At 40.3% G+C, this 27,831-nt stretch overlaps 1 protein-coding gene across 2 annotated transcripts in view; it reads right to left on the bottom strand.

Annotated features, from left to right (window-relative positions):
• LOC115223567 (regulator of telomere elongation helicase 1-like) overlaps positions 1-27,831 on the bottom strand; it is a 150,017-nt gene that overhangs the window by 99,505 nt on the left and 22,681 nt on the right. For both annotated transcript variants that reach the window (XM_029794203.2, XM_036512398.1), the window contains exons 2-5: positions 25,668-25,815; positions 25,110-25,341; positions 21,634-21,718; positions 7,125-7,206 (exon numbers count right to left, since the gene is read on the bottom strand). In XM_029794203.2, coding sequence (XP_029650063.1) covers positions 7,125-7,206; positions 21,634-21,718; positions 25,110-25,341; positions 25,668-25,769 — 501 coding nt within the window. In that variant the 5' untranslated portion in view covers positions 25,770-25,815. The remainder of the gene's footprint in view (positions 1-7,124; positions 7,207-21,633; positions 21,719-25,109; positions 25,342-25,667; positions 25,816-27,831) is intronic.

Below are 27,831 nucleotides of genomic sequence, written 5' to 3'. Positions count from 1 at the left end.
TGCAAGATGAAAAGGTGCATGCACATATGTGCACGTTCATGTTGTTTTAATCATCTTTGCATTTAATCATTTCCATGTATAACAAAGCTCTCTCACATACACACACACACCTAAACACCGAAGCATATATATAGGGCGGCGAGCTGGCAGAAACGTTAGCACGCCGGGCGAAATGCTTAGCCGTATTTCGTCTGCTGTTAAGTGTTCTGGGTTCAAAATCCGCCGAGGTCGACTTTGCCTTTCATCCTTTCGGGGTCGATAAATTAAGTACCAGTTACGCACTGGGGTCGATGTAATCGACTTAATCCCTTTGTCTGTCCTTGTTCGTCCCTTCTATGTTTAGCCCCTTGTGGGCAGTAAAGAAATATATATATATATATGCACGCATACTTTTGGAAACATGAGCTTAGACAGAAGAATGTCTCACGCACACAAACACATACATATGACCATGCTCAACACACTCACGCACAAGTATACAGACCTTTAAACGTCTCCATGTATAAGAACACACACAGACACACATGTATGTGTACATGTTTTGAAAAACATGTAGCTAACAGATAAATGCTTCTCACACGCTTTGCAAAACACACAAACCCATGCACTGACACTGACACACACACAATCATACACCAACACCTAGGCATACAAACATCTAATCATTTGTGTACATAAGCATGCTCAAATACCTGTATGTGTACAGAAGTTTGTGTGTGTGTGTGTGAATATGGAAGTATGTGTGAATATAGGTGGGTATGTGTGTGTGAATGTGTATGTGTGAATAGGTGGGTGTGTACACATATGTGTGTGCATATATGCTTGAATATGGGTGTGCATGTATGTGTGAATATGGGTGTGTGTGTTTGTGGTGAATATGGAAGTGTGTGTAAATATGGATGTGTGAATATAGGTGGGTGTGTGTGTGAATATGTGAATATAGGTGGGTGTGTGCGCGTATGTGTGTGTGCATATATGCTTGAATATGGGTGTGCATGTATGTGTGAATATGGGTGTGTGTGTGTGTAAATATGGATGTGTGAATATAGGTGGGTGTGTGTGTGAATATGTGAATATAGGTGGGTGTGTGCGCGTATGTGTGTGTGAATATTTACTTGAATATAGGTGTGCGTGTATGTGTGTATGCTTGAATAGGTGTGTGCATGTATGTATGTGTGAATATGGGTGTGAGTGTGTGAATATGGCTGTGTGTGTGAGTGAATATGAGTATGGGTGGGTTGAATATGGGTGTGTGTGTGTATGTGTGAATATATGTGTGTAAATGTGGATATGTGCATGCATGCGTTTATCTGACTGCATATGGATGGGTGTGTGTGAATATAGGTGGGTGTGTGTGTGCATGTGTGAATATGTGAATATAGGTGGGTGTGTGCACATATGTGTGAATGTGTGTGTAAATGTGGATATGTGCATGCATGCGTGTATCTGACTGCATATGTGTATGCGTGCACATGACTGATTGTGTGTTTGTGTGTGTGTGTGAATGTATATAGTTGTGAGCGAATGTGTTTGTGTGTGTGTGTGCACGACCGATTGTGTCTGTGTGTGCACGACCGATTGTGTCTGTGTGTGCACGACCGATTGTGTCTGTGTGTGCACAACCGATTGTGTCTGTGTGTGCACAACCGATTGTGTCTGTGTGTGCACAACCGATTGTGTCTGTGTGTGCACGGCCGATTGTGTCTGTGTGTGCAAGCGTGCCACAAATATACCGAAGCCAATAGATAAAGCTGATAATAAATAACTACATCAAACAATTTACAGCATCTGGTATTGAGTTCAAGTCCCAGAGGGGTTGGTTCTTCCAAGCATCAAATCGCTTAATACGATAACATGTTAATCATTATATTAGGGGCCATTCCAACAATAAAACCCAACACCTCTACCCACTGATCATATGAAGAGGAGATCCTTTATGAGAGAAAAATATGCAGATGCGTGTATGTTAGTGTATATAATATCACATATACATGTATGTGTGTATATACTGTTATTAATAATAGGCAAAAGTTAATAATATATACATATATTCTTCTATTCCTTTATATGCTTCACCCTAAGGTTGTGACCATGTTGGAGCACTATATATAAACATTATATATACAGATTCTATACATATATGCATTTATGTATGCATACATATATGTATGTGTATATATGTATGTGTGTGTATATATATATATATATATAGAGAGAGAGAGAGAGATATGTATATACATATAGAGAGAGAAAGAGATGTATATATATGTGTGTGTGTATATATATATATATATATATATATATATATATGTATATATAGAGAGATATGTATATATATGTGTGTGTGTGTGTGTATATATGTACATATATAAAGAGAGATATGTATATGTGTGTGTGTGTATATATGTATATGTAAGGTATGTATATATGTGTGTGTGTGTATATGTATACATATGTGTATGTATCAATGTATTACATACATATATATATATACATAGGGTTATCCATTTTTAGAATCATCAAAGCACCAGATAGACTGTCTCATTGGATTTGTTCCAAATCTCTTGACTCTGACTCCCAGCAAAGTCAACTTCGTTTTCCACCCTTTGTGGGATCAATGAAGTACTGGTCACGTACCGGAGTCAATCCATCTTTTTCTCTTTATCCACCTCAGCCCATCTCTTACTATAATGACGGACTCTTCCGTCGAAGGCAACATACGAGTGTTCTGCTTTTGCTGAATGACCCGCACAAATGATTTATTTAAAGTGGTCAAATGTAAGTGCTGTACATTAGTTCAATCTCTCTAATTAGATCAACATTCCCTGATGGGTGCATGGTGTACCACGCATCAGGTGTAGGAGCAACACGAGATGACGTTTATTGTTCAAGAACACAATGCACAACCCAGTCTAGGAATTGAAACAACAATCTTGTGCTTGTGAGTGCAATATCCTAACCACTAAGCCATGAAACCCTTCTACTATAGGCACAAGGCATGAAATTTTTTAGGGAAGGGTCTAGTTGATTACAACAATCTAGAAAAAGATCAAAGGCAAAGTTCACCTCCACAGGATTTGAACTCAGGACATAAAGTTGGAAGAAATGCTGAGAAGCATTTTTCCTGATTTGCTAACAATTCTGCTAGCTCACTGCTTTAATACTAATAATCCTTTCTACTTTAGGCTCAAGGCCTGAAATTTGAGAGAAGGGGATAGTTGATCACATTGATCCCATATATATACACACACACAGATATTATTATTTTTTTTTTTTGCTGTAGTTCCAGCTCATAGCTGCGGCCATGCTGATGCACCGCCGTTAAGAAATGTGCCAACCACCGGATGCCCAAACCAGGGAACCAGGGACCTTTACATCTTCAGTCTAACTCTCTCCCAACTGAGCTATTTCGGCTGGCTATATATATATATATATATACATACACACACAGATATATATATATATATATATAATATATATATATATATACATATATATATACACACACACACACAGAGATATATATATATATATACATATATATATATACACACACACACAGATATATATATATATATACACAGACATATATATACACACACACACAGATATACACACACACACACACACATATATATATGCATACACACGTGTGTGTGTGTGTGTGTGCCTGTGCATGTATATCTGCATACACACAAATGTGTGTATGTGTGTATAGTACTTGCATATGTGCATATATAATGATATATTGGGGCAGCTGAGTACTATGAGCAGCAACAGACTGCACCGACCACTGTCAATGACACAGAGGAGGAAATACAGAGAGAATGATAAATGCTGGCGTTTCTATGGTGATGACTTTTTGAAAATCTGCAGCAGCAACTGGAGAGATGAAGATGTGCGTAGTTTGTCATCTATGTATACACATCTACTAGAGTGAATAGGTGTGTTTGTATGTGTGTGTGTGTGTGTGTGTATAAATGTTTCTGTACATGTGTATATGTTTGTACATGTGTGTGTATGTATATATATATAAATACGCACACATATATACATAAATATACATACGCAAATGTATATATAAATATATACACATATATACATAAATATACACACACAAATGTATATATAAATATATAAACATATATACATATATATATATACACAAATACACACATATATACATATACAAATACACACACATATATACATATACAAATACAGACACATATATACAAATACACACACATATACATAAATATACACACGCAAATGTATATATAAATATATACACACATATATACATAAATATACACACACAAATGTATATATAAATATATAAACATATATACATATACAAATACACACACATATATATACACACACACTATATAACACACGCAGACATGCGTGTATGTGTGTGTGCACATATGACGCATACATGTTTGCATAGATGAGGGAGTTCGTAATTTGTATATATACAGTAAAGTTGTATTGAGTGAGTGCAAATATAGATACAAGCATGGCTGCGCTGTTAAGAAATTCCTTCTCCAATCCCATGGGTCCAGTTTCAATCCCACTGAGTGGAAACTCCAGCAAGTGTCTTCTATTAGAAACTTCGGTAAGGCAAAGCATTGTTGAGAGGAGTATTTCATCATCAATATTATCATTTAACATCGTTTTTTTAGCCCTGGGCAGGGTCGGATGATAGTTCAACACGAACAGATGAGCCAGAAGGCTGTGCCGAGTACCAGTTTATGCTTTGGCATGGTTTCTATGGCAGTATTCCCTTCCTAATGCCAACCACTTCACAGAGTTATATGTGAATATTTGGCAAGGTTTCTTTCAGTTTCCATCTACCAAATCCACTCACAAGGCTTTGGCCAATCTTGGAATACAGTAAAAGAGAGTTGCCCAGGGTTCCACCCAGTGGGACTGAACTCAGAGGCAAATGGTTGGAAAGCAAACTTCTTACCACACATCTGCACCTACCTACACACACACACACAAAGCCATATTACATAGTATAGACAGGGTGTCTCAGAGTTAACTATTTCAATGAAATCAGTCAAATCTTTTATAAAAAACTGACAGAATTTTATGTTGATTATTTAATTGTGATACCAAAACAAATCTATATATATAAAACTGTAGTTGTGTGAGTGTCTGTCCCCTTCGATTTAGATTCCTAACTACTCCCACATTTTGCGGTGCAGTTTAATCAAATTCGGGTATCTTATAGTCGTGATTCATATCGAGCCTGTCTGAGTATTAGCGCGCGTCTACGATGAGTCTACGATTTTAAAAATAATTTAACATCATTTTTTATTCCATTTTAATGCATATTTTTTCGTGTGTCGATGGCGGCGGAGTTGGCGTCCATGGTCACCCCTGCACCTGTTTGCTTCTCCCCCTTCTTCTCTCCCTCGTGAAGCTGTGGGGGAGGGAGTATAAGGAAATCAACGTCGTAAAGCGTTGTCAAGGAGACCAGCGTTCTTTTAGAACGACTTTATGGCTTGAAGACACTGAGTCAACGATTTAAAAAAAAAATTACCATCATTTTTTATTCCATTTTTAATGCATTTTTTGGCTATAACTCTCTAAAAATGCTTATATAGTTATTTCCCTTACAAACCCAAGCAACGCCGGGCGATACTGCTAGTAGATTTATAAATCTTATATGAAAACCTTATTGAAATTTTTCAACATGTCCTCCATCTGTATCCCTGCAAAATTTAAAATCTATCCTTAATATAATATTTTGAAGCATTTCAGGAGTTATCTCCTGTATTACTGATTGAATGCATTCAGCTAAACTATTGCTCCATCCTGGGGACAGACACAGAGGAAATGATTGCAGCTAAATTGAAAAAAAAAAAAAGCTGTCATGTACAGCTAAGTGGGACCCAACAGGAATGAAAAGAAAATTATTGAAAAAAAATTATAAACAAAATTAAAAACTGAAACACTTCTAACACATATTAAACATGAAAAACATAAATAAGATTGAGTTTCTAAAAAATTGCCTGTTTTTACTGAAATTGTTACTTCTGGAATTGTTGTGACCCCCTTCGGTCATGTTTGACCATGGTATTGCATCAGGAAAGTTACCCTCCGAGGCACAAGTCTGGGCAAGTTTGTTTATGGAAGACCAGTAGTCACCCATGCATACCAGCCCCTTTTCCATGCACCCGATGTTATCCAAGGGAAAGTCAAAGGGGCCGATACAACTTGGCACCAATGACGTCACAGCTCATTTATTAAAGTGCAAGTGGATGAGCACTCCACAGACACGTGTACCCTTAACGTAGTTCTCGGGGAGATTCAGCATGACACAGAGTGTGACAAGGCTGGCCCTTTGAAATACGGGTACAACAGAAACAGGAAGAAAGAGTGAAAGAAAGTTGTGGCGAAAGAGTACAGCAGGGTTCACCACCACCCCCTGCCGGAGCCTCGTGGAGCTTTAGGTGTTTTCACTCAATAAACACTCACAACGCCCGGTCTGGGAATTGAAACAGTGATCCTACGACCACGAGTCCGCTGCCCTAACCACTGGGCCAATGCACCTCTACTTCTGGAAAACCTTATATATATATATACAATTGCAGCGTGGAAGGTGTTTGTAAGCCATTTAAGAAACACACAAAAGCCGTTCGATTCACTTCAACATTTAAGTTTAATTTGTCAAAATATTTTCGTCGCTTTAAGACTGCGACCTGTTCACTGACAAAAATCCGTGCTGCACGGATTTTTGTCAGTGAACAGGTCGCGGTCTTAAAGCGACGAAAATATTTTGATAAATGAAACTTAAATGTTGAAGTGAATCGAACGGCTTTTGTGTGTTTCTTAAATGGCTTACGAACACCTTCCACGCTGCAATTGCTTTCGTTCCAGCACACGATCTCAGATCAAATCACTTGCTATGCGAGTACATCTCCCTATATATATATATATATATATATATATATAATAATGATGGTGATTCTATGTGAGAAATACATTAAGTGTACAAGTGATTGTGGAAAACTCCAACACTTTTCCACACTAATACGATCAGACTTGATAGTCCTACAGATAAAACTTTTAATACAACTTCAGAAGATGAACTGATGCAAGGTCCTTACCTTATTCACATTGCTGGTCTCCTTCTTTACCTGGTTGTGGATACAAAGTTGGTCTCGAGACCCCAAAATCGAGACATTGACACTGGAAATAGCAAAGAGATAAACACACACCTTAATTATCTTTGTATGAAGAACACTGGAGTCTGTTGAGATTTTTGATAAAAAAAAAATTTTGTGCTAAGTAGCTTGTTTATGAACCACATGGTTCTGGGTTCAGTCCCACTGCATGGAACCTTGAGCAAGTGACTTCTACAAAAGCCTTGTGAGTGGATTTGTTAGACGGAAACTGAAAGAAGCCCATCGTATATATATTTCTTCGTGTTGCTTTCCGTTGAAGAGCGCAGGCTTGAAACATAAAAGACCTGCTTGTTGTTTATACACCTGTCTTCGTCTTTCGTTTTTCTGTAAATTTCAACAATACATGTATGTATGTGTGTGTGTGTGTGTCTGTGTTTGTCCCCCCCACCACCACCACCATTGTTTGACAACCGATGTCAGTGTGTTTACATCCCTGTAACTTAGCAGTTTGGCAAAATGGAGCAATAGAATAAGTACTAGGCTTACAAAGAATAAGCCCTGGGTTGATTTGTTTGACTAAAGGCGGTGCTCCAGCAAGGCCGCAGTCAAATGACTGAAACAAGTAAAGGAATAAAAGAAAGAATAAAAGAACACATAAAAAACATTGAGAGAGATTTTGTTCTTGGTGAAATGGTAGCAGCAGATTAAGTGTTGTTAGTTGCTTGCAAGCTTGGCTTGGCTTGGTCCACCAGGGCTCCCCATCACTTGTGATCCCATACCAGCCTCTCTGCATCCTCCAAGATGATGTCAAGCCTCTGGAGCTCTTCCCCAATCATGCCCAGTCATCTGGTGCAGGGTCTGCCACAAAGCTTCTTCCAGCCCACAGCTGCAGCATAGAATGAGAGTAAAGCCCTGGTAGACATGTCCTCCATCTCTAGCAGGAGACGGAGGACATGTCTGTACCAGCATGTGGTGGATAGCTATGGTTATGTAACATATGTGCATGTATGTATGCATGTGTGTATATTAATAATTATTATTCATTGCTTTTGTATTTTCAGCTCTCTCTGCTGCATCCCAAAGGTCTTTGTCAAGTAGTCGCAACGTACTAGGTGCAGGAGTGGCTGTGTGGTAAGTAGCTTGCTAACCAACCACATGGTTCCGGGTTCAGTCCCACTGCGTGGTACCTTGGGTAAGTGTCTTCTGCTATTGCCCCGGGCCGACCAATGCCTTGTGAGTGGATTTGGTAGACGGAAACTGAAAGAAGCCTGTCGTATATATGTATATTATATATATATATATGTGTGTGTGTTTGTGTGTCTGTGTTTGTCCCCCTAGCATTGCTTGACAACCGATGCTGGTGTGTCTACGTCCCCATCACTTAGCGGTTCGGCAAAAGTGACTGATAGAATAAGTACTGGGCTTACAAAGAATAAGTCCCGGGGTCGATTTGCTCGACTAAAGGCGGTGCTCCAGCATGGCCACAGTCAAATGACTGAAACAAGTAAAAGAGTAAAAGAGAGTACTGAACTTATACTGGTCGACAGGCTCAGAAGGAAGGATGTCGAAAGAACTGATCATCATTGGAGCTTATTCAACATGAAGTTGTGATTGATCAGATTCTGTAGATCACATGGGCAATATTCTCATGAATTGCCTATCAACAGGCAATTGTTGAATATGCCAACTACATCTTCGTTAGAAACAGGCATTTAATTAGACAGGTGGATTAGCCCTTTAGCACTAATTACACTGTCAAATACAATGTTTATTTATTCACATTGTTTTAAATTAATCACTCATTATCTTATAGCTTTTATATATATATATATAAATATATTCTTTTAATTGTTTCAGTCATATGACTGTGGCCATGCTGGAGCACTGCCATTGAGGGTTTTAGTCAAAGAAATTGATCTCAGGATTCATTCTTTGTAAGCCCAGTACTTACTCTATCAGTCTCTTTTGCTGAACCGCTAAGTTATGGGGATCTAAACACCGACATTGGTTGTCAAGTGATGGTTTGAGGGGTCAGGGGTAGAACACAACACAGATACAAAGACACACACACACATATATATATATATGTATATACATAATTAAATACAACAGGCTTCTTTCAGTTTCCCTCTACCAAATCAACTCACAAGGCTTTGGTCGGCCCGAGGCTATAGTAGAAGACACTTGCCCAAGGTGCCACGCAGTGGGACTGAACTCGGAACCATGTGGTTGGTAAACAAGCTACTTACCACACAGCCATGCCTGCACCTATAATATATACAGGCAGAGGAGTGTATATATGTAGGTAACAAGTTTGCTTTCCAAACAAGTGGTTTGGGGTTCAGGCCTGCTGTGCAGTACCAGGGATGTCTTCTGCTATAGCCTCAGGCCGACCAAAGACTTGTGAGTTGATTTGGTAGATGGAAACTGAAAGAAGCCTGTTGTATTTATGTATGTATATATATGTGTGAAAGAAGCCCATCATGTATGTATGCATGCATGCGTTTGTGTGCATGTATGAGTACGTATGTATCCTTGCCTGGACATTACTCTTTTACTTGTTTCAGTCATTTGACTGCGGCCATGCTGGAGCACTGCCTTTAGCCGAGCAAATCGACCCCCAGGACTTATTCTTTTGTAAGCCAAGTACTTATTCTATCGGTCTCTTTTGCCGAACCGCTAAGTTACGGGGACGTAAACACACCAGCATCGGTTGTCAAGCAATGTTGGGGGACAAACACAGACACACAAACATATTCACACACATACATACATATATATATATATATACAACAGGTTCTTTCAGTTTCCGTCTACCAAATCCACTCAAAAGGCTTTGGTCGGCCCAAGGCTATAGTAGAAGACACTTGCCCAAGGTGCCACGCAGTGGGAATGAACCCAGAACCATGTAGTTGGTAAGCAAGCTACTTACCACACAGCCACTCCAGCGCCTGTATATGTACATATATACAAATAAATTCCACCCAAGGATTATTATTATTATTACTATACATACATATAGATATACATATATTCATATATAAACTACTTTTGCCATTTTCACCACCTCACAAAAAAAAATTACCAACTTCAACAACAACACGTGATAATAACTGTAAAAATATTGCCAAATTCCATAAATTTTCTTGAAAGAATCCAAAACTTCACTTTCCCTTCCATCACAACACCCCCACCCAACCACTCCAACAGCCATACCATCACACCACCAGTACTGTCAACACCACCACAGCTGCTACAATAAGCAGACCACTACCATGACCATCACTACTACTACTGCTACAATAACCATACCATTATCACTACCACCATCATACCACTGCTATCACCACCACCACAACTATTATAATAACCATACCACTACAATGACACCACACAACTACCACCACTACCACAACCACTACTACTACCACTGCTACCACCACCCCACACACTAACAAAACTATCCAAGCATTCTTAATGAATTCTTTGGTATTTCAGTGCTTTAATCTTTCTAGAGAATCATCTTTATCTCAAGGGTGTGGTGGTGATGGTAGTTGTAGTGATGTTAGCGCTGATGGTATTATATAATGGTGGTGGTGGTATTGTTGGTGACATACGATGTTGGCAATGATGTTAGTGATGGTAGTGGTGTTGGTGTTGGTGGTGATGGTGTTGGTGGTGATGGTGGTGGTGGTGGTGTTGGTGATGGTGGTTGTGTTGGTGATGGTGGTGGTGTTGGTGATGGTGTTGGTGGTGGTGTTGGTGGTTGTGTTGGTGATGGTGGTGGTGTTGGTGATGGTGTTGGTGATGGTGGTTGTGTTGGTGATGGTGGTGGTGGTATGGGTGATGGTGGTAGTGTTGGTGGTGGTGTTAGTAGTGTTGGCGATGGTGGTGGTGGTATTGATGGTTTTGGTGATGGTGGTGATGGTGTTGGTGGTGGTGGTTGTGTTGGTGTTGGTGATGGTGATGGTGTTGGTGGCAGTGTTGATGGTGATATTGGTGATGGTGGTTGTGTTGGTGATGGTGGCGATGGTGTTGGTGGCAGTGTTGATGGTGGTGGTGGTGGTAGTTATGGTGTTTGTGTTGGTGGCAGCATTGGTCGTGATGATGCTGGTGGTGGCATCGATATGTTGGCAATGTTCATGCTGCTGGTGATATACAATGCTTGCGATGGCAATGCTGTCGATAGCGAAGATAGAGACGACACCGAAGTAGATTCCTAAAGCTACATTTCTATGCACAACTGAGAAAATAAACAACAACAACAACACACACGCACATACCCCTACACCCAGTACTTGTAGTCATAATTGGTAAGTTGATAATACCGATTGCCATGTAAGATTAGTAAGACACACACGCACACACGGCAAAGCAACAATTGTTAAAGTACAAAGTACCATTATATATTAGTAATGATTTTTTTCTCGTTGGCACACGGCCAGATTTTTGGTGAGAGAAGGAAGGTCAAGGTGATAATGAAACTGATTCTGGTACTTAGAGGAGTTGGGGAGGGCAGGCATGGCTGGGTGGTTAAGAATACCGCTTTGCGACCATGTGGTATTGAACTCAGAATGTAGAGATGGACGAAATTCCACGAAGCATTTTGTCCAGCATGCTAATGATTCTGCCGGCTTGCCACCTTTTATTTGTTTTTGTCATTTGACTGCGGCCATGCTGGAGCACCAACTTTAGTCGAGCAAATCAACCCCCAGGACTTATTCTTTGGAAGCCTAGTAACTTATTCTATCGGTCTCTTTTTGTTGAACCGCTAAGTTGCGGGGATGTAAACACACCAGCATCGGTTGTCAAGCGATGTTGGGGGGACAAACACAGGGTTCTGTCCTGCAAAGTGGCACCATGGGCTCGTTGGCATGTGTCTTATATTCTGTAACCTCAGGCCAATCAATGCCTTGCGAGTGAAACGAAGAGAGAGAATTTTCATGGAAACCAGCAGCAACATTATCATTGCCATCGTCATCATCATCATCACTGCCATCATCGTCACCATCATCATCTTCACTGTTGTTGTCATCAACACCATCTCAACATCCAGTTCTCCATGCTTGCATGGGACAGATGAAGTTTATTTGAGGCAAATTTTTCTATGACTGGATGCCCACCCGGTCACCAACCCTCACCTGTTTCCAAGCAAGGTAATATTTCCCCATGGCAAGACATATTCTTGCTCAGTGTCAGAAAGACACCACTCGTATGACAGGGACAATCATTTTACAGCTATAACATAATGTCAATACAAGGAGACACCAAACCATACAAAAGACACACACACAACATGCTTCTTTCAGTTTCCATGAACCAAATCCACTCACAAGGTTTTGGCTGGCTCAGGGCTATGATAGGAGATACTTACCAAAGTTGTCTCACAGTGGGACTGAACCCGGAACCATGTGGTTGGTAAGCAAGCTACTTACCACACAGCCACTCCTGCGCCGATGATGATGATGATGATATGTATGGGAACAAATAAACCTTATTTGGAAAATTTAAAGGGTTAGCAACAAGGGTATCGGGTCCCACAGTACACTGCCTCTATACAGAAGCAGTGGCATCACCACAACCACTGCTGCAGCTACTACTACTACTACTACAACAAGTTTTTTGTCCCAGACTTTATCTCACTTTAGTATGCATAGATGCAACCAGCACGTTGCTCTGATTGAAACGTCATACTACCATTTAGTATTCAAGACCTACCCATCATCAACCAGGGCCCTAGGTCTCTAAGGCCCTGTTCCATTTCTTGTTAGGTGAAAAATCTCGTGATAGGATGGATGGTATGGGAGGGCAGGGGAACAGAAATCAGGACACAAAAGGCTGGCCCAGACAATAATTATGTCTCTTAAGGCCATCCATACTTATTACTAAAGAGCCGACACTCGTTACTAGAACTCTGACAGCTGATATTGATTGACCCTTTAACATTCAGATTACTCCATCAAATGTAATGCTTATTTATTCATATAGTTTCCAATTAATCGTGCATTATCTCATAGCTTCAAGATTTTTGATGATGTGATTGTTTATTTTTAGAATGACTTTGTAAGGTAGGTCAAAGAGGCTGGATCTGGCCAGTTTGAATATAAAATAAATAGAATATTTGAGCCAGATATGGCCAGATTAAATGCTAAATGACCAAGGAGGTGTAGGAGTATATTAGCAGCAAATAGAATCTTTCCCTATAACGAGACCAAAAAACTTGTAGAAATAAGAAGATTCTTCTACAATTGTCAAGAAAACTTCTATAACCCTTTTGTTACCAACCCAGCTGAAACTGGGTCTGGCTCTGAATACAAATGTCTTGTTTTCATAAGTTTTGAATTAAAATCTTCCACCAAACCTTAGACACAATTAATGTTCCTAACACTAGATGAATGATAACTAAGTTATTTTAATAAATTCTTTGTTATATTTAAAATTAATTGAAAGAAACACAGAGTATCTCAATAGAAATAAGGTAACAAAAGGGTTAAAGTCACCATGATATTTTTAACCCTTTTGATACCAACCCAGCTGAAACCAGCTCTGGCTCTGAGTACAAATGTCTTGTTTTCATTAGTTTTGAATTAAAATCTTCCACCAAACCTTAGACACAATTAATGTTCCTAACACTAGCTTTGTGATAACTAAGTTCTTTTACTAAATTCTTTGTTATATTTAAAGTAATTGAAAGAAACACAGAGCATCTCAAAATAAATACAGTAACGAAAGGGTTAATCCTTTAGAATTCAGACTACTCTCTCAAAAGTAATGTTTATTTATTCAATGAAAAAATCCAGTGAAATCTGTGAAAGTAGAGTCAGTAGATCCAGTGGTAATCTGGGTGGAATGCTGGTATATGGAGGAGGAGAAGTGCTGAAAGTTCGGGAAGAGGTTCAGATATGCAAGTCGAAAGAGTAGGATGTTCAGTCGGAATCAAACTATTTATTTATTTATTTGCATTGTTTTAAGTTAACAAGATTTTGATGTTGTGATAGTGTATTTTCAGAATGATTTTGTAGGGTAGGTGTGAGAGGCTGGATCTGACCAGTGTTGACATAAAACAGCTAGAATATTTGAGCTGGATATGGTAAGTTACAATGCTAAAGAGTTGTAGAGACGTTGCAATATATTAATCATAAAGAATTTTAGGAAAATAAAAATAAGAAATAAGTGGAAATTTTACCAGTGAGTGTGTTACATTATAAGGCACAAAAAGAAAATGACTCTCCCCAGACACAACAGAATCATAAAGAATTTTCCCCTATAACAAGGAAACCAAAAGACTTGTAGAAATATGAAGATCTATCCAGTCATCAAAAAACTTCTTTAACTCGTTAGCACTCAGATTTCTCCGTTAACCGTAATGCTTATTTATTCAAAAATGTTTGGAATTAATCATGCATAACCTTGCAGCTTTGAGATTTTTATTTATTATTATTATTGTTCGACCGTGGTCGAGACAATGGAATTTACCATGCTACGCCAGACTTCATGGTCCATCATGGCATTACGGAGGTCCTGTTGCTGGATGCCTGTATCCCTGGAGATTACATCAGGGTAAGAGAGTGGGTGTTTGTTTGGTGTTGTTTGGTTGGGAGCTGACTCTTCACCATCAGGTGATACCCGTCTGTTAAGATTGAGGGCATCACCGTCAATGGATGCCCTTGGAGGTGCAACGTGATCAGAGACAGGACCTGGCAAAGCAGGGGCTGGACCTACATCCGCAGGTATATCATTAGGTCTGGTTCCCTGGGGAAGAGGAACCCTGGTGCAGTTAATTGTAAATTCCATAGTCTTTTCAAATGGCTAATAATGTGTGCGCGCACCACTACTACACATAATTTTTATGATGTGACTGTTTATTTTTAAAACAACATTATAGGGTAGGTGTGAGAGGCCAGATGTGGCCCCTTTGAACATAAAATAGATAGAATATTTTGGGCCAGGTGTGGGCTGTGTTTAAATTCTAAAGAGTGAATAATATTGATTGGTAAGACAAATTAAATTGCTAAACAATCTTAATTGATTAAACAATAATGTTGACTGTTAAAACTAACTGCTGTACTATTAATCCCAACTGATGACTAATCACCGAAATAATAATCCTGATTGATTAAGCAATAACATCATTATGACTAATTACTGATATAATAATCCTAATTGATTAATAACATCGCTTTCAAATTTTGGCACAAGGCCAGCAATTTGGGGGAGGGGCAAGTTGATTACATTGATTCCTGTGTTCAACAGGTATTTATTTCATTGACCCCAAAAGGATGAAAGGCAAAGTCGACCCCAGTGGAATTTGAACTCAGAACATGAAGACAGACGAAATGCCGCCAAGCATTTTGGCCAGCATTATTCTGCCAGCTCACTGCCTTAAACTGATTGATAATATTGATTGTTAAGACTACTAATCAATGAAGTAATAAGCCTGATTGATTACACGGTGCTACTGATTGCTAAGACTAATTAAAGAAGTAATAATATTAATTCTTAAGACAAGATTGTTGAAACACCATTTATTGCTGTAAAAGGCATCTGTTGGTCTCAACAGACAATGGATCTGCATCCAAAGAAATTGTGTCGGCTGCTGATGGTGGTGCAGCATCTGTTGTGGCAGTGGAGGCCCACACAGGAGTGGTGGTCACGCATACAGTGACTGCATTTGAAGGAGCCCTCTACTGGTGCTATTGGTTTTTCCTTTCAATGGGTTTACTGGGCTTCAGATATTTGTACCCCAGTGTCACTTTGATGGCATGTATTGCTCTCTCACTCAGTAATCTCTCTCTATATAAAGCTGAAGTTGTCTGTGTATGGCAGGTTCTGAGTTCAAATTCCGCCTTGATATGGTCGATAAATTAAGTACCAGTTACGCACTGGGGTCGATATAATCGACTTAATCCGTTTGTTTGTCCCCTCTGTGTTTAACCCCTTGTGGGTAGTAAAGAAATAGGTTTGGTAGCCTTCAACTAACACTATCTCCTCTGAGACCCTGCTGCACAAGTTGACCAAAACTGAGAGTATGATAGAAGGCTTGCGCTTCCTTCTGTAGAAGAAAAAGTTCAAATCGGACCATGTTAACACCAAAAGTTATTTACATCAAAAAGGTGCTTTTTTCTATGAAAATCCCTATTTTTCATGATTTTGTTACTGCTGTGTCACCATTTTTCAGTGTATTTCAACCAGAAAAATGTTCACTTAAAGAAAATAACAAGCTACATAATGCAAAATTTTTACTTTTCGAATATTCCCATTCTAAAGGGTCAAAACAAACCCGAGCAACGCTGGGTGATACAGTTAGTAATAATAATAATAATAATAATAATAATTATAATAATATTTTCTACTATAGGCACAAGGCCAGAAATTTTGGGGAGGGAGTAAGTCATTCTCATCAACTTCAGTACTTGATTGGTACTTAATTCATCAAACCCTACCCCCAAAGGATGAAAGACAAAGCCGACCTGACGGAATTTGAACTCAGAATGTAAAGATGGATGAAATTCCACGAAGCATTTTGCCCAGTGTGCTAATGATTCTGCCAGCTTGCCACCTTAAATAATAATGCTCTTTTACTTGTTTCAGTCAAATGGCTAGAATAGGTAAAAGATAAAAAGGATATATCTGTGTATATGCGTGTGTGTGTGTGTGTGTGTGTGTGCATAAGTATAACGTGCACCAGTGCTTTGCCAGCATCCTTACACATGCAACAACAACAAAAGCAACAGCAATGCAGCAACAACAACAGCACTGTGCAGCTGGTCATGTGTCAACTGCATAAACAACAAATGCAACTGTTCAACGGGCTCAACAAGAACAAGAACAACAACAACCAAACTAGATGCACCTGACTTGCGGTTGTTACATGACTAAGTGGTGTTCTACAGTCGAACAGTTGCAGGTGCTTGGGAAAGCTAGGAGCGAGGGGGCGGGGCAGTGGTGGTGGTGGTGGGAGGACAGCTGCCAGTCTAAATACCCCTCCCCGACCACCACCACCTCAGGTTAGTCTGTACCCTTGAATTTATTCCCCTGGCATTTTTTCTCTTTTTTTTTTTGGCTAACAGCAAAAAAAAAGGGTGAGGAGGGAAGTGGAACTTGCTTAATGTAAGCAACCCATCGCTAATGACCTAGTCTAGGTCATTGCCATGGAGACAACATGGTGGAGAAGGATACAGGAAGACCCAGTCTCTCACACTCTCATTCACACACACACACGCACACGCACACGCACGCATGCGCATGCACAGCTTCAATGGTTTCATGCTTTCTCACTACCGGTGAGTAAAGGCATGTAGTCCAGTGGTTAGGGTGTTGCACTCATGATCAAAAGACCACGATTTCAATTCCTGGACTGGGCAGAGTGTTGTGTTCTTAAGCAAAAGCACTTCGTGTCACGTTGTTCCTCTCCCACTCAGCTGTTAATGAATTCCAATAATAGCTGGGAAGTTAACCCTGCAAAGGATCAGCATCCCGTTTAGGGGTCAGGGAGCACGTCATAATACCTATTTCTTTACTACCCACAAGGGGCTAAACACAGAGGGGACGAACAAGGACAGACAAACGGATTAAGTCGATTATATCGACCCCAGTGCGTAACTGGTACTTATTTAATCGACCCCGAAAGGATGAAAGGCAAAGTCGACCTCGGCGGAATTTGAACTCACAACGTAGCAGCACAAGGGGCTAAATACAGAGAGGACAAACGGATTAAGTCGATTATAACGACCCCAGTGCGTAACTTTATTTATTTATTTTGGCACTCAGGCTACTAACACAGAGGGGACACTACAAGGACAGACACAATACCACAGTGGGGACAATATGGCGAAATACCTATCTCTTTGCTACCCACAAGGGGATAAACACAGAGAGGACAAAAAAGGACAGACAAACGGATTTAGTCGATTACTTCGACCCCAGTGCGTAACTGGTACTTATTTAATCGCCCCCGAAAGGATGAAAGGCAAAGTTGACCTTGGCAGAATTTGAACTCAGAACATAACGGCAGACGAAATACCTATTTCTTTATTACCCACAAGGGGCTAAACACAGAGGGGACAAACAAGGACAGACAAACAGATTAAGTTGATTACATCGACCCCAGTGCGTAACTGGTACTTATTTAATCGACCCCGAAAGGATGAAAGGCAAAGTTGACCTTGGCAGAATTTGAACTCAGAACATAACGGCAGACGAAATACCGCTAAGCATTTCACCTGGCGCGCTAACGTCTCTGCCTGCTCACCGCCTTACACGTCATAATAACAGTCACTTTTAAATGCCATAGAAACCGAGTTAAGCCCCAGCTTTATGAAACCTGGGTCCCATAACGGATCTAAATGCCAAAGTCTAACTGCTGATGATTGGTAGAGAACAACAAAACACCGAAAATCCTATTGATGCTAAAAAAAACAGCTAAATCTTCCTCAATTCATCTCTCGCTTGTTTTAAATAAAGACCGATACATTGACCGACGGAGTGACTCATATAACTTGTTGCTGCACTAATATTTGTCACTATTAATGATTCATCATCATCATCATCATCATCAAGATAGAGGAAGCCTCAATGTAACCACCTGACCTGCTAGAAATAGCAGCAGAAGCTACCTCAAACCACATGGTAATCTCCTGTATGAGAATAAGGCCCACCATATTTTGATACAGGCAGAGGTTTGGCTGTGTAGTAAGAAGTTTGCTTTCCAACCACATGGTTCTGGGTTCAGTCCCATTAAATTGCACTTTGGTCAAGCATCTTCTACTACAGCCTTCCAATCAAAGTCTTATGAGTGGATTTGATAGATGGAAACTGAAAGAAGCCTGTCCCCTATATATATATACACACATATATATATATAATATATATACATATATATATATATATATATATATATATATATATATATATATATGTATAAATACATGTATATATATACTTAGCGGTTTGGCAAAAGAGACCAATAAAATAAGTACTGGGCTTACAAAAGAATAAGTCCCAGGGTCGAGTTGCTCAATTAAAGGCGGTGCTCCAGCATGGCCGCAGTCAAATGACTGAAACAAGTAAAAGAGTAAAAGAGTATGTATATACTGTAAAGTGAAGGCGCATGGCTCGGTGGTTAGAGCGTCAAGCTTACGATCGTGAGCTTATGATTTCGAATCCCAGACCAGGCTGCATGCTGTGTTCTTGGGCAAGACACATTATTTCACCTTGCTCCAGTTCACTCAGCTGTAGAAATGAGTTGCGACGTCACAGGTGCCAAGCTGTATTGGCCCCTTTGTCTTTCCCTTGGATAACACTGGTGGCATGGAGATGGGAGGCCAGTATGCATGGGCAACTGCTGGTCTTCCATAAACAACCTTGTCCGGACTTGAGCCAGAGAGGGTAACTTTTTAGGTGCAATCCCATGGTCATTCATGACCGAAGTGGGTCTCAGCATATACTGTAATTACACACGCACACACACACACACACGTGTATGTGTTGATGTGTCATCATTATAATTTAACACCCTCATTCCATTCTGGCATGGGTTGGATGGTTTGACAGGATCCAATGTGGCCAATGACTGCATCAAGCTCCAACATCTGTTTGAACCTGGTTTCTACAGCTGACTGTCCTTCCTAATGTCGACCACTTTAGAGCATGGACCAGGTGCTATTCTATTTTGTGCCACCTGCACTGGGGATGAGGGTTGCCATGCAGTTTGCAGAACAACAAAGCAAAGGTGGAGGTCAGCATCATGTGAGTGGATGAAGGAACTGAACTATGAGAAGGGGTTAGGGACACAGCAGGTTCTTATAGGGGATCTGCATGGTAACTCACATCCGGTCGGGGAAAGGGGGAGAAAGAGAAAATGAACAGTAGGGGTTGTAAGAGATGGATTAATGGGGACGAGGTGCCTGGGGTGTTCCAGAAGTCACAAGGTGAGTTGATGAGGTAGTTTGCAAGATTGTAAGGGAAGGAAAATGAGGGGAGATGATGAAGGGGCAGACAGCTACAAGGGATAGGATTGAAGGGCAACTGAGTAAGGAGCTACGAGTTGGAGGAGATAGAAAGATGTGGAACGGAGAAAGGGGTAAGCAGTAGGAGTAGTAAAGATGACACGGTTGTGGGAGGAGGGCAAAGGTAAGTGAGGGGGATGAGATAGCTAGCAGCCTGCAGAAGCCATCATTCTCATGTGCGTCACGTGTGTGTTACATGTGTATGTAACATGTGAGTGTACCACGTGTGACGTTTGTGTTACATGTGTGTGTTACTGTTTTCTTGCCCAAATATTATATAATAGCTGTAAACAAGTGCCACCATCATACAAACAGTGTCCATCATATCCCATCTTCCATGAAAACACGTCTGTTCATAAGGAAATATGACCTTGCAGCCGGATGCGGCCACACATATGTACGTATATATATATATATATATATATATATATATATATATATAGCTACACATATATATATATCTATACATATATATATATTATATACACATATACATACATCTACACACATACATTTGTATATTAATTTTTCTTTTAATATTCAGCTATAATAAAGACAATTTTACATTAATCTGATGGGTTACACTTCTTTATTATTCTCAAACAAGGATATATTTATATATATTCAACCATGTGCTTTCACAAACCAACTTTCTCATCTATATATATATATATATATATATATATATATATATTCTTTTACATGTTTCAGTCATTTTGACTAACCCTTAAAGGGTTTTAGTTGAAGAAATCGACCCCAGGACTTATTCTTTATAAGCCTAGTACTTATTCTATCGGTCTCTTATGCTGAACCACTAAGTTACAGGGACATAAACACACCAACATCAGTTGCCAAGCGCTGATGGGAGGACAAACACAAAGACACACAAATATATATATACACACATACAATGAACTTCTTTCAGTTTCTGTCTACTAAATCCACTCACAAGGGTTTGGTTGGTCCTAGACTATACTGAAGATACTTGCCCAAAGTGCCACACAGTGGGACTGAACCTGGAACAATGTGGTTGGGAAGTAAGCTTCTTACCACACACCCACATCTGCTCCCATATATGTGTATATATATATATATATATATATATATATATATATATACATATATATATACATACATACACACACACACACACACACACAGTGATAAGTTTGTACATATTATTCTGTTATGTGTCTATAAAGTCTTTGTGTGCATATGTATGTATAATGTATATCTATATGCATGGTGTGTGTGTGTGAACGCATATCTATATATATAGTTTTGTGCAGTGGCGTGTTTGTATCTATATTTAGATACATGAGCGAATGCTATTTTGTACTCTGTATGTCCACTGACAGTGAAGTTTTGCTCCATTGTTCTGTTAGTGCTGTACACTGCGTCATACCCAGAAACACCCCTCCCTGCCAGCTCCCATCACCTGCCCCACCCATATGGCCACCCCTTATGTTCCAAGGTTTACTGACCTGCTGTAGGCACTCCTCTTCAATTCCTGGACAACCTGAGTCAGCTGTGAGTGGGTACGTGATGCATAGATGATCTTGGGTACAACTGGAACATTAGAGGTTTAATTAGTGAGATGCCGTTAGCATTAATAAGCATCAGCATCGACATACAGTCAACACACACACACTCAGACCATAAACACATTATGAACATCAATAGACCCATACCACCACCCCCATCTCGACACAATCATCCCTAACCAACACCTCAACACAAACCCATCCACATCACCACCACCTCAACCCATCCACAATGCCAACACATTATCATGTCTACACCGTCGACATGTCAATTCCTCTGCATTGTCAACACCTCAACACAACTATACCACCACTAACACCTCGACACCACCACCTTGACGCATTCAGAACACTGGTACATTAACACATACACCACCGACATGCCAACACAACTACACCGTCGAGATGTCAACACATCTGCACCGTCAACTCATCAACATGTCCACACTGTCAATCTATCATACAAACATTACCCACAGTGTCAACACACACCTCCACATGCACAGGTCAACAACAGACCCACCCATTTAATATGGCCACCACATAGTGACATTATCAACACGGTCATTAACATAGCCAGGTAATCATTAACATATTTACATCACCGTCATCAACATATCTATCGCCACATGATGTCATCACCATGTGTATCACTACAGTCGTTATCGTGATCACGACCACCATCATCATTATCACTACCATCAACATCACCATCATCACAATTATCATCATCAACATCATCACCAATATAATACTTATTGCATCAATGTAATCACAGGATCAGAGAGTCAAATAATTACATTGTGGTTGTTGACATTGCTAAGTGGTTAATAAATTTGCTTTGCCATCATGAAGTTTCAGTTTCAATCCTAAAACACGGCATCTTGAGCAAGTCTTTTTCTTTTATTAATTTCTCAGTTCAATGGACTGATCTCCCATTCAGGGGCAAAAGAGGGGACAGTGTTGTAATCTATTACCTATATGTCATGGAAACCGAATTAAGCTCCAGCTTTAAGAGTCCCACGGTGCACAACAGAACTAAGTCTAAGTTTCATTAAGATCATAAGACCATGATTTCAATTCCGTGACTGGGCAGTGTGTTGTCTTCTTGAATGAAACACTTCATTTTATGCTGCTCCAGTCCACTCAGCCACAAACGGGTCACCCTGCAACAGCTGGGAAGTGAAATTCAGTCCATGAAAATTATGTAGGTGTCAGTCTGATGGGCTGTACCTGTATTTTAAAGGTTTGGCTTTAAAAAGTACTTGTGCCCATGACACACTAAAGGCAACCGTGCTAGTGATGCATTAAAGGCACCTGTGCCAGTGACACATTAGAGGCACCCATGCCAGGGACATGTTTAAGGGATCCATGCTGGTGACATGCTAAGGACACCAGTTCCAGTGACACATTAAGGACAGGTGAGGAAGCAATACCATATTTTTGGCAAGAAACTCGAGAGTGAGGAGAGCTTGGTGACAGTGAATTGTTGTTGTGAAGAATCTGCTCCACAGATCCGGTTGCTTTCCCCAAATGTGTTACCTCAAACGCTCGATTGATGGTCTGACCCTGGGGGACAAATTCTTGATGCACAATACCACATTTCCAGGGATGGCACTCAGGATATGTCTCCCAGATCGCTCATTGTCTTCCAAGGATGTTCTTCTACTTTTGAAGCACCCTTGCATAAGACCCATTGCCCTGTCAACAAAAACTTGCCAAAGCATGCTCAATGTCTCTGTAGAAGACTTCCCAAGCTTAACACAAAATTTCACGTTGGTTCTTTGTCCCTGTCCATGACAAAATCACAGTCTATAGTATGTATGTGATCGCAAAAACACCAAATGTCATAAGTTGCGACGTAAACACAGCAATGTCACTCAGCACACTACTAGCTCTCACTGTGCATGCAACCATGTGCTGCCATCTGTTGGCGCAATACAAAACTAGTTTGGGAACTTTTTGATACGACCTTGTATTTATTTCAATGAAATTGGCAAATTTTATAAAAACTGACAGTTATTTTACTTAATTCTTTGTTATCATCATCATCATCATCATCGTTTAACGTCCGCTTTCCATGCTAGCATGGGTTGGACGGTTCAACTGGGGTCTGGGAAGCCCGAAGGCTGCACCAGGCCAGTCAGATGTGGCAGTGTTTCTACAGCTGGATGCCCTTCCTAACGCCAACCACTCGAGAGTGTAGTGGGTGATTTTATGTGCCACCGACACAGGTGCCAGACGAGGCTGGCAGACGGCCACGCTCGGATGGTGTTTTTATGTGCCACCGACACAGGTGCCAGACGAGGCTGGCAGACGGCCACGCTCGGATGGTGTTTTTTTTTTTTTTTTTTTTTTATGTGCCACCGACACAGGTGCCAGACGAGGCTGGCAGACGGCCACGCTCGGATGGTGTTTTTTTATGTGCCACCGACACAGGTGCCAGACGAGGCTGGCAGACGGCCACGCTCGGATGGTGTTTTCTTATGTGTCACCGACACAGGTGCTAGACGAGGCTGGCGGACGGCCACGCTCGGATGGTGTTTGTTACGTGCCCTCAGCACGGAGGCCAGTCATTGCGGTACTGGCTACGGTCACGTTCGGATGGTTTTCTTATGTGCCACCGGCACTGGTACCACAAGGATACAAATTCCATTGATGTTCATCTATTTTGATTTGGTTCGATTTGATTTGATACGATTCGATTCGATTCTCACTTGCCTCAAACAGGTCTTCACAAGTGTCACAAGAAGGAAGGTATGCACAGGTGGACTGACTACGTCCCAGGTAGGGGCCATGGATTATGGCTTCACTAGTCTTGCCGGGTCTTCTCACGCACAGCATACTTCCATAGGTCTCGGTCTCTAGTCATTTCCATGGTGAGACCTAACGTCCGAAGGTCGTGCTTCACCACCTCGTCCCAGGTTTTCCTGGGTCACCTCTTCCACGGGTTCCCTCCACTGCTAGGGATTGGCACTTTCTCACACACCTCTCTTCATCCATTCTCGCCACATGACCATACCAGCGCAATCGTCTCTCTTGCACACAACAACTGATGCTTCTTAGGTACAACATTTCTCTCAAGGTACTAACGCTCTGTCGAGTAAGTACACTGACATTACACATCCATCGGAGCATACTGGCTTCGTTCCTCACGAGCTTACGCATGTCCTCAGCAGTCACGGCCCATGTTTCACTGCCATGTAGCATAGCTGTTCGTACACATGCATCATACAGTCTGCCTTTTACTCTGAGCGAGTTATATTTTAAAGTAATTGAAAGAAACACAGAACATCTCAACAGAAATATGGTAACAAAAGGGTTAAACATAATAAACACAAATAAAAAGGAGTTTTAAAAAAAGGGTCCAATTTCACTGAAATAGTTAATTCTTCAGAATAAAAACAGATATTTACCAAACTCCTGTCCTCCTCCCCATGCGGCACCACTCGAGTTGGTCAGCTGCTTTGATAAACTGTCCAATATGATGTTTCCGCCACCTGCACTGCTCTCAACAAATTCCTGGGCTCTTCCTTGCCTCTTCAATGCCATCAGGGCTTTGTAGTCTTGCAGCCATGCAAGGGACGAACACAAGAGGCAGAGGGTTTTACCAGTCCCTGTAGGACTTTCCAAGATGCCGTTCTGATTCTGCAGGAGTGAAATGAAAAAGATAACCATTAATAAGGATTGTACGAGGGGGTGCTGAAAAGTTCCTGGATTTTAGGGTATCGTGAAAGGCCTGGTTGGAGGCCCAACCTTCTGAGTTCTTTTATAGGGCTTAGAAAACCTAAAGGACTGCAATAAGTGTGTGAATCTGAGAGGGGAATATGTTGAATGAAATCATCATTGTCCTACAATAACATGGGGGTGGTCACAATTGGAACATATTTGATCATAGGTCTACTCCACCAGAGATGACCTGGGGTTAAACAACAACAACGACAAAAGTAAAAAGGGTTATTTCATAAGCTGACCTGTTGTAAACATGTGATCACCTTCTGCATGTAGTCCTTCTGGCATTCATAGGCTTCAAACGGGAATTCTATATTCACCCCCATCACATTCAGTAAAGGCATGATGCTGGCTGAGGAAGAAAAAGGGGGGAACAAGGGGGGATGGACACTGAAAAACAAAAGAAAAAAAAAGGAAAGAAATAATTATAACATTTACTAGCAATATCGCCCGGCGTTGCTCGGGTTTGTTTTGACCCTTTAGAATTGGAATTTTTGAAAAGTAAAAATTTTGCATTATGTAGCTTGTTATTCTCTTTAAGTGCACATTTTTCTGGTTGAAATACACCGGAAAATGGTAACACAGCAGTCAAAAACTCGTAAAAAATAGGGATCTTCACAGAAAAAAAGCACCTTTTTGATGTAAATAATTTTTGGTGTTAACATGGTCCGATTTGATTTTTATCTTCTACGGAAAGAAGAGTAAGCCTTCTTCTATCATACTCTCAATTTTGGTCAACTTGCGCTGCATGGTCTCAGAGGAGATAGTGTTAGTTGAAGGCTACCAAACCTGCCATACACAGACAACTTCAGCTTTATATATAGACTAGCAGTATTGCCCGGTGTTGCTTGGGTTTGTTTCGACCCTTTAGAATTGGAATTTTTGGAAAGTAAAAATTTAGCATTATGTAGCTTGTTATTCTCTTTAAGTGAACATTTTTTTGGTTGAAATACACCGAAAAGTGGTGACACAGCAGTCAAAAAATCGTTAAAAAATTGGGATTTTCATAGAAAAAAAGCACCTTTTTGATGTAAATAATTTTTGGTGTTAACACGGTTCTTCTATCATACTCTCAATTTTGATCAACTTGCGCCGCAGGGTCTCGGAGGAGATAGTATTAGTTGAAGGCTACCAAACCTGCCATACACAGACAACTTCAGCTTTATATAGAGAGAGATTAGCAAAAGAGACAGTATTAAACCTTTAGTATTTAACTCTTTCATTACCAAACCGGCTGAAACCAGCTCTGGCTCTGAAGTATAAATATCATGTTTTCATAAGTTTTGAATCAAAATCTTCCACCAAACCTTTGTCACAATTTATGTTCCTAACACTAGCTTAATGATAACTAAGTTATTTTACTAAATTCTTTGTTATATTTAAAGTAATTGAAAGACTCAATAGAAATAAGGTAACAAAAGGGTTAAAGTCACCATGATATTTTTAACCCTTTTGATAGCAACCCACCTCTGGCTCTGAATACAAATGTCTTGTTTTTGTAAGTTTTGAATTAAAATCTTCCACCAAACCTTAGTCACAATTTATGTTCCTAATACAAGCTGAATGATAACTAAGTTATTTTACTAAATTCTTTGTTATATTTAAAGTAATTGAAAGAAACACAGAGCATCTCAAAATAAATACAGTAACGAATGGTTAAACCAGCCATACCTGGCCCAAGTAAAAGCGCATGGCTCAGTGGTTAGGGCATCAGGCTCGCAGCCATGAGGTGATTTTTTACCTACTAGTTTCATGTCCAAACATTCCAGATCTAGGATCTCGTATCTACCTTCCAATGTCAGTCTCAAAATATATAATCACACCACTAATATCTTGAAGCTACAACGTAATGCATGACTAATTCAAAACAATGTGAATAAATAAGCATTACATTTGACAGCAAAATCTGAATGCTAAAGATGTAATATTTGTCCCTACTCAGACAATGATGTTCTGTTAGAACAAACTATACTTTGGTAGTTGCCATGAGAGAACCTCTCCAGTTGGCTTTTGATGCAAAATGCACTCTTTTACTCTTAATTGTTTCAGTCATTTGACTGTAGCCATGCTGGAGCACCGCCTTTAGTCGACCAAATCGATCCCAGGACTTATTCTTTGCAAGCCTAGTACTTATTCTATCAGTCTCTTTTGCCGAACTGCTAAGTTCAAAGGAATGTTGACCTGCCTGCCTAGCTTGTGGGATGGCATCACTTGAAAGATACAACAATGCTAGGAAGTGCATCATTGAAACCAGCAGCGTATTGCAACATGCAATAGTCTGGCCAATAGTCATACGCACACATGCATCACTAATCGAGAGAAAGATGCGGTGTGTTCCATCATCATCATCATCATCGTTTAGCGTCCGTTTTCCATGCTGGCATGGGTTGGATGGTTCTACTGGGG

This window comes from Octopus sinensis, linkage group LG23, assembly GCF_006345805.1.
Source record: "Octopus sinensis linkage group LG23, ASM634580v1, whole genome shotgun sequence".
NCBI classification, from domain to species: Eukaryota; Metazoa; Mollusca; class Cephalopoda; order Octopoda; family Octopodidae; genus Octopus; species Octopus sinensis.
The sequence above is the reverse complement of the archived record's forward strand: the minus strand, read 5'-3'. Positions and strand labels throughout refer to the sequence as shown.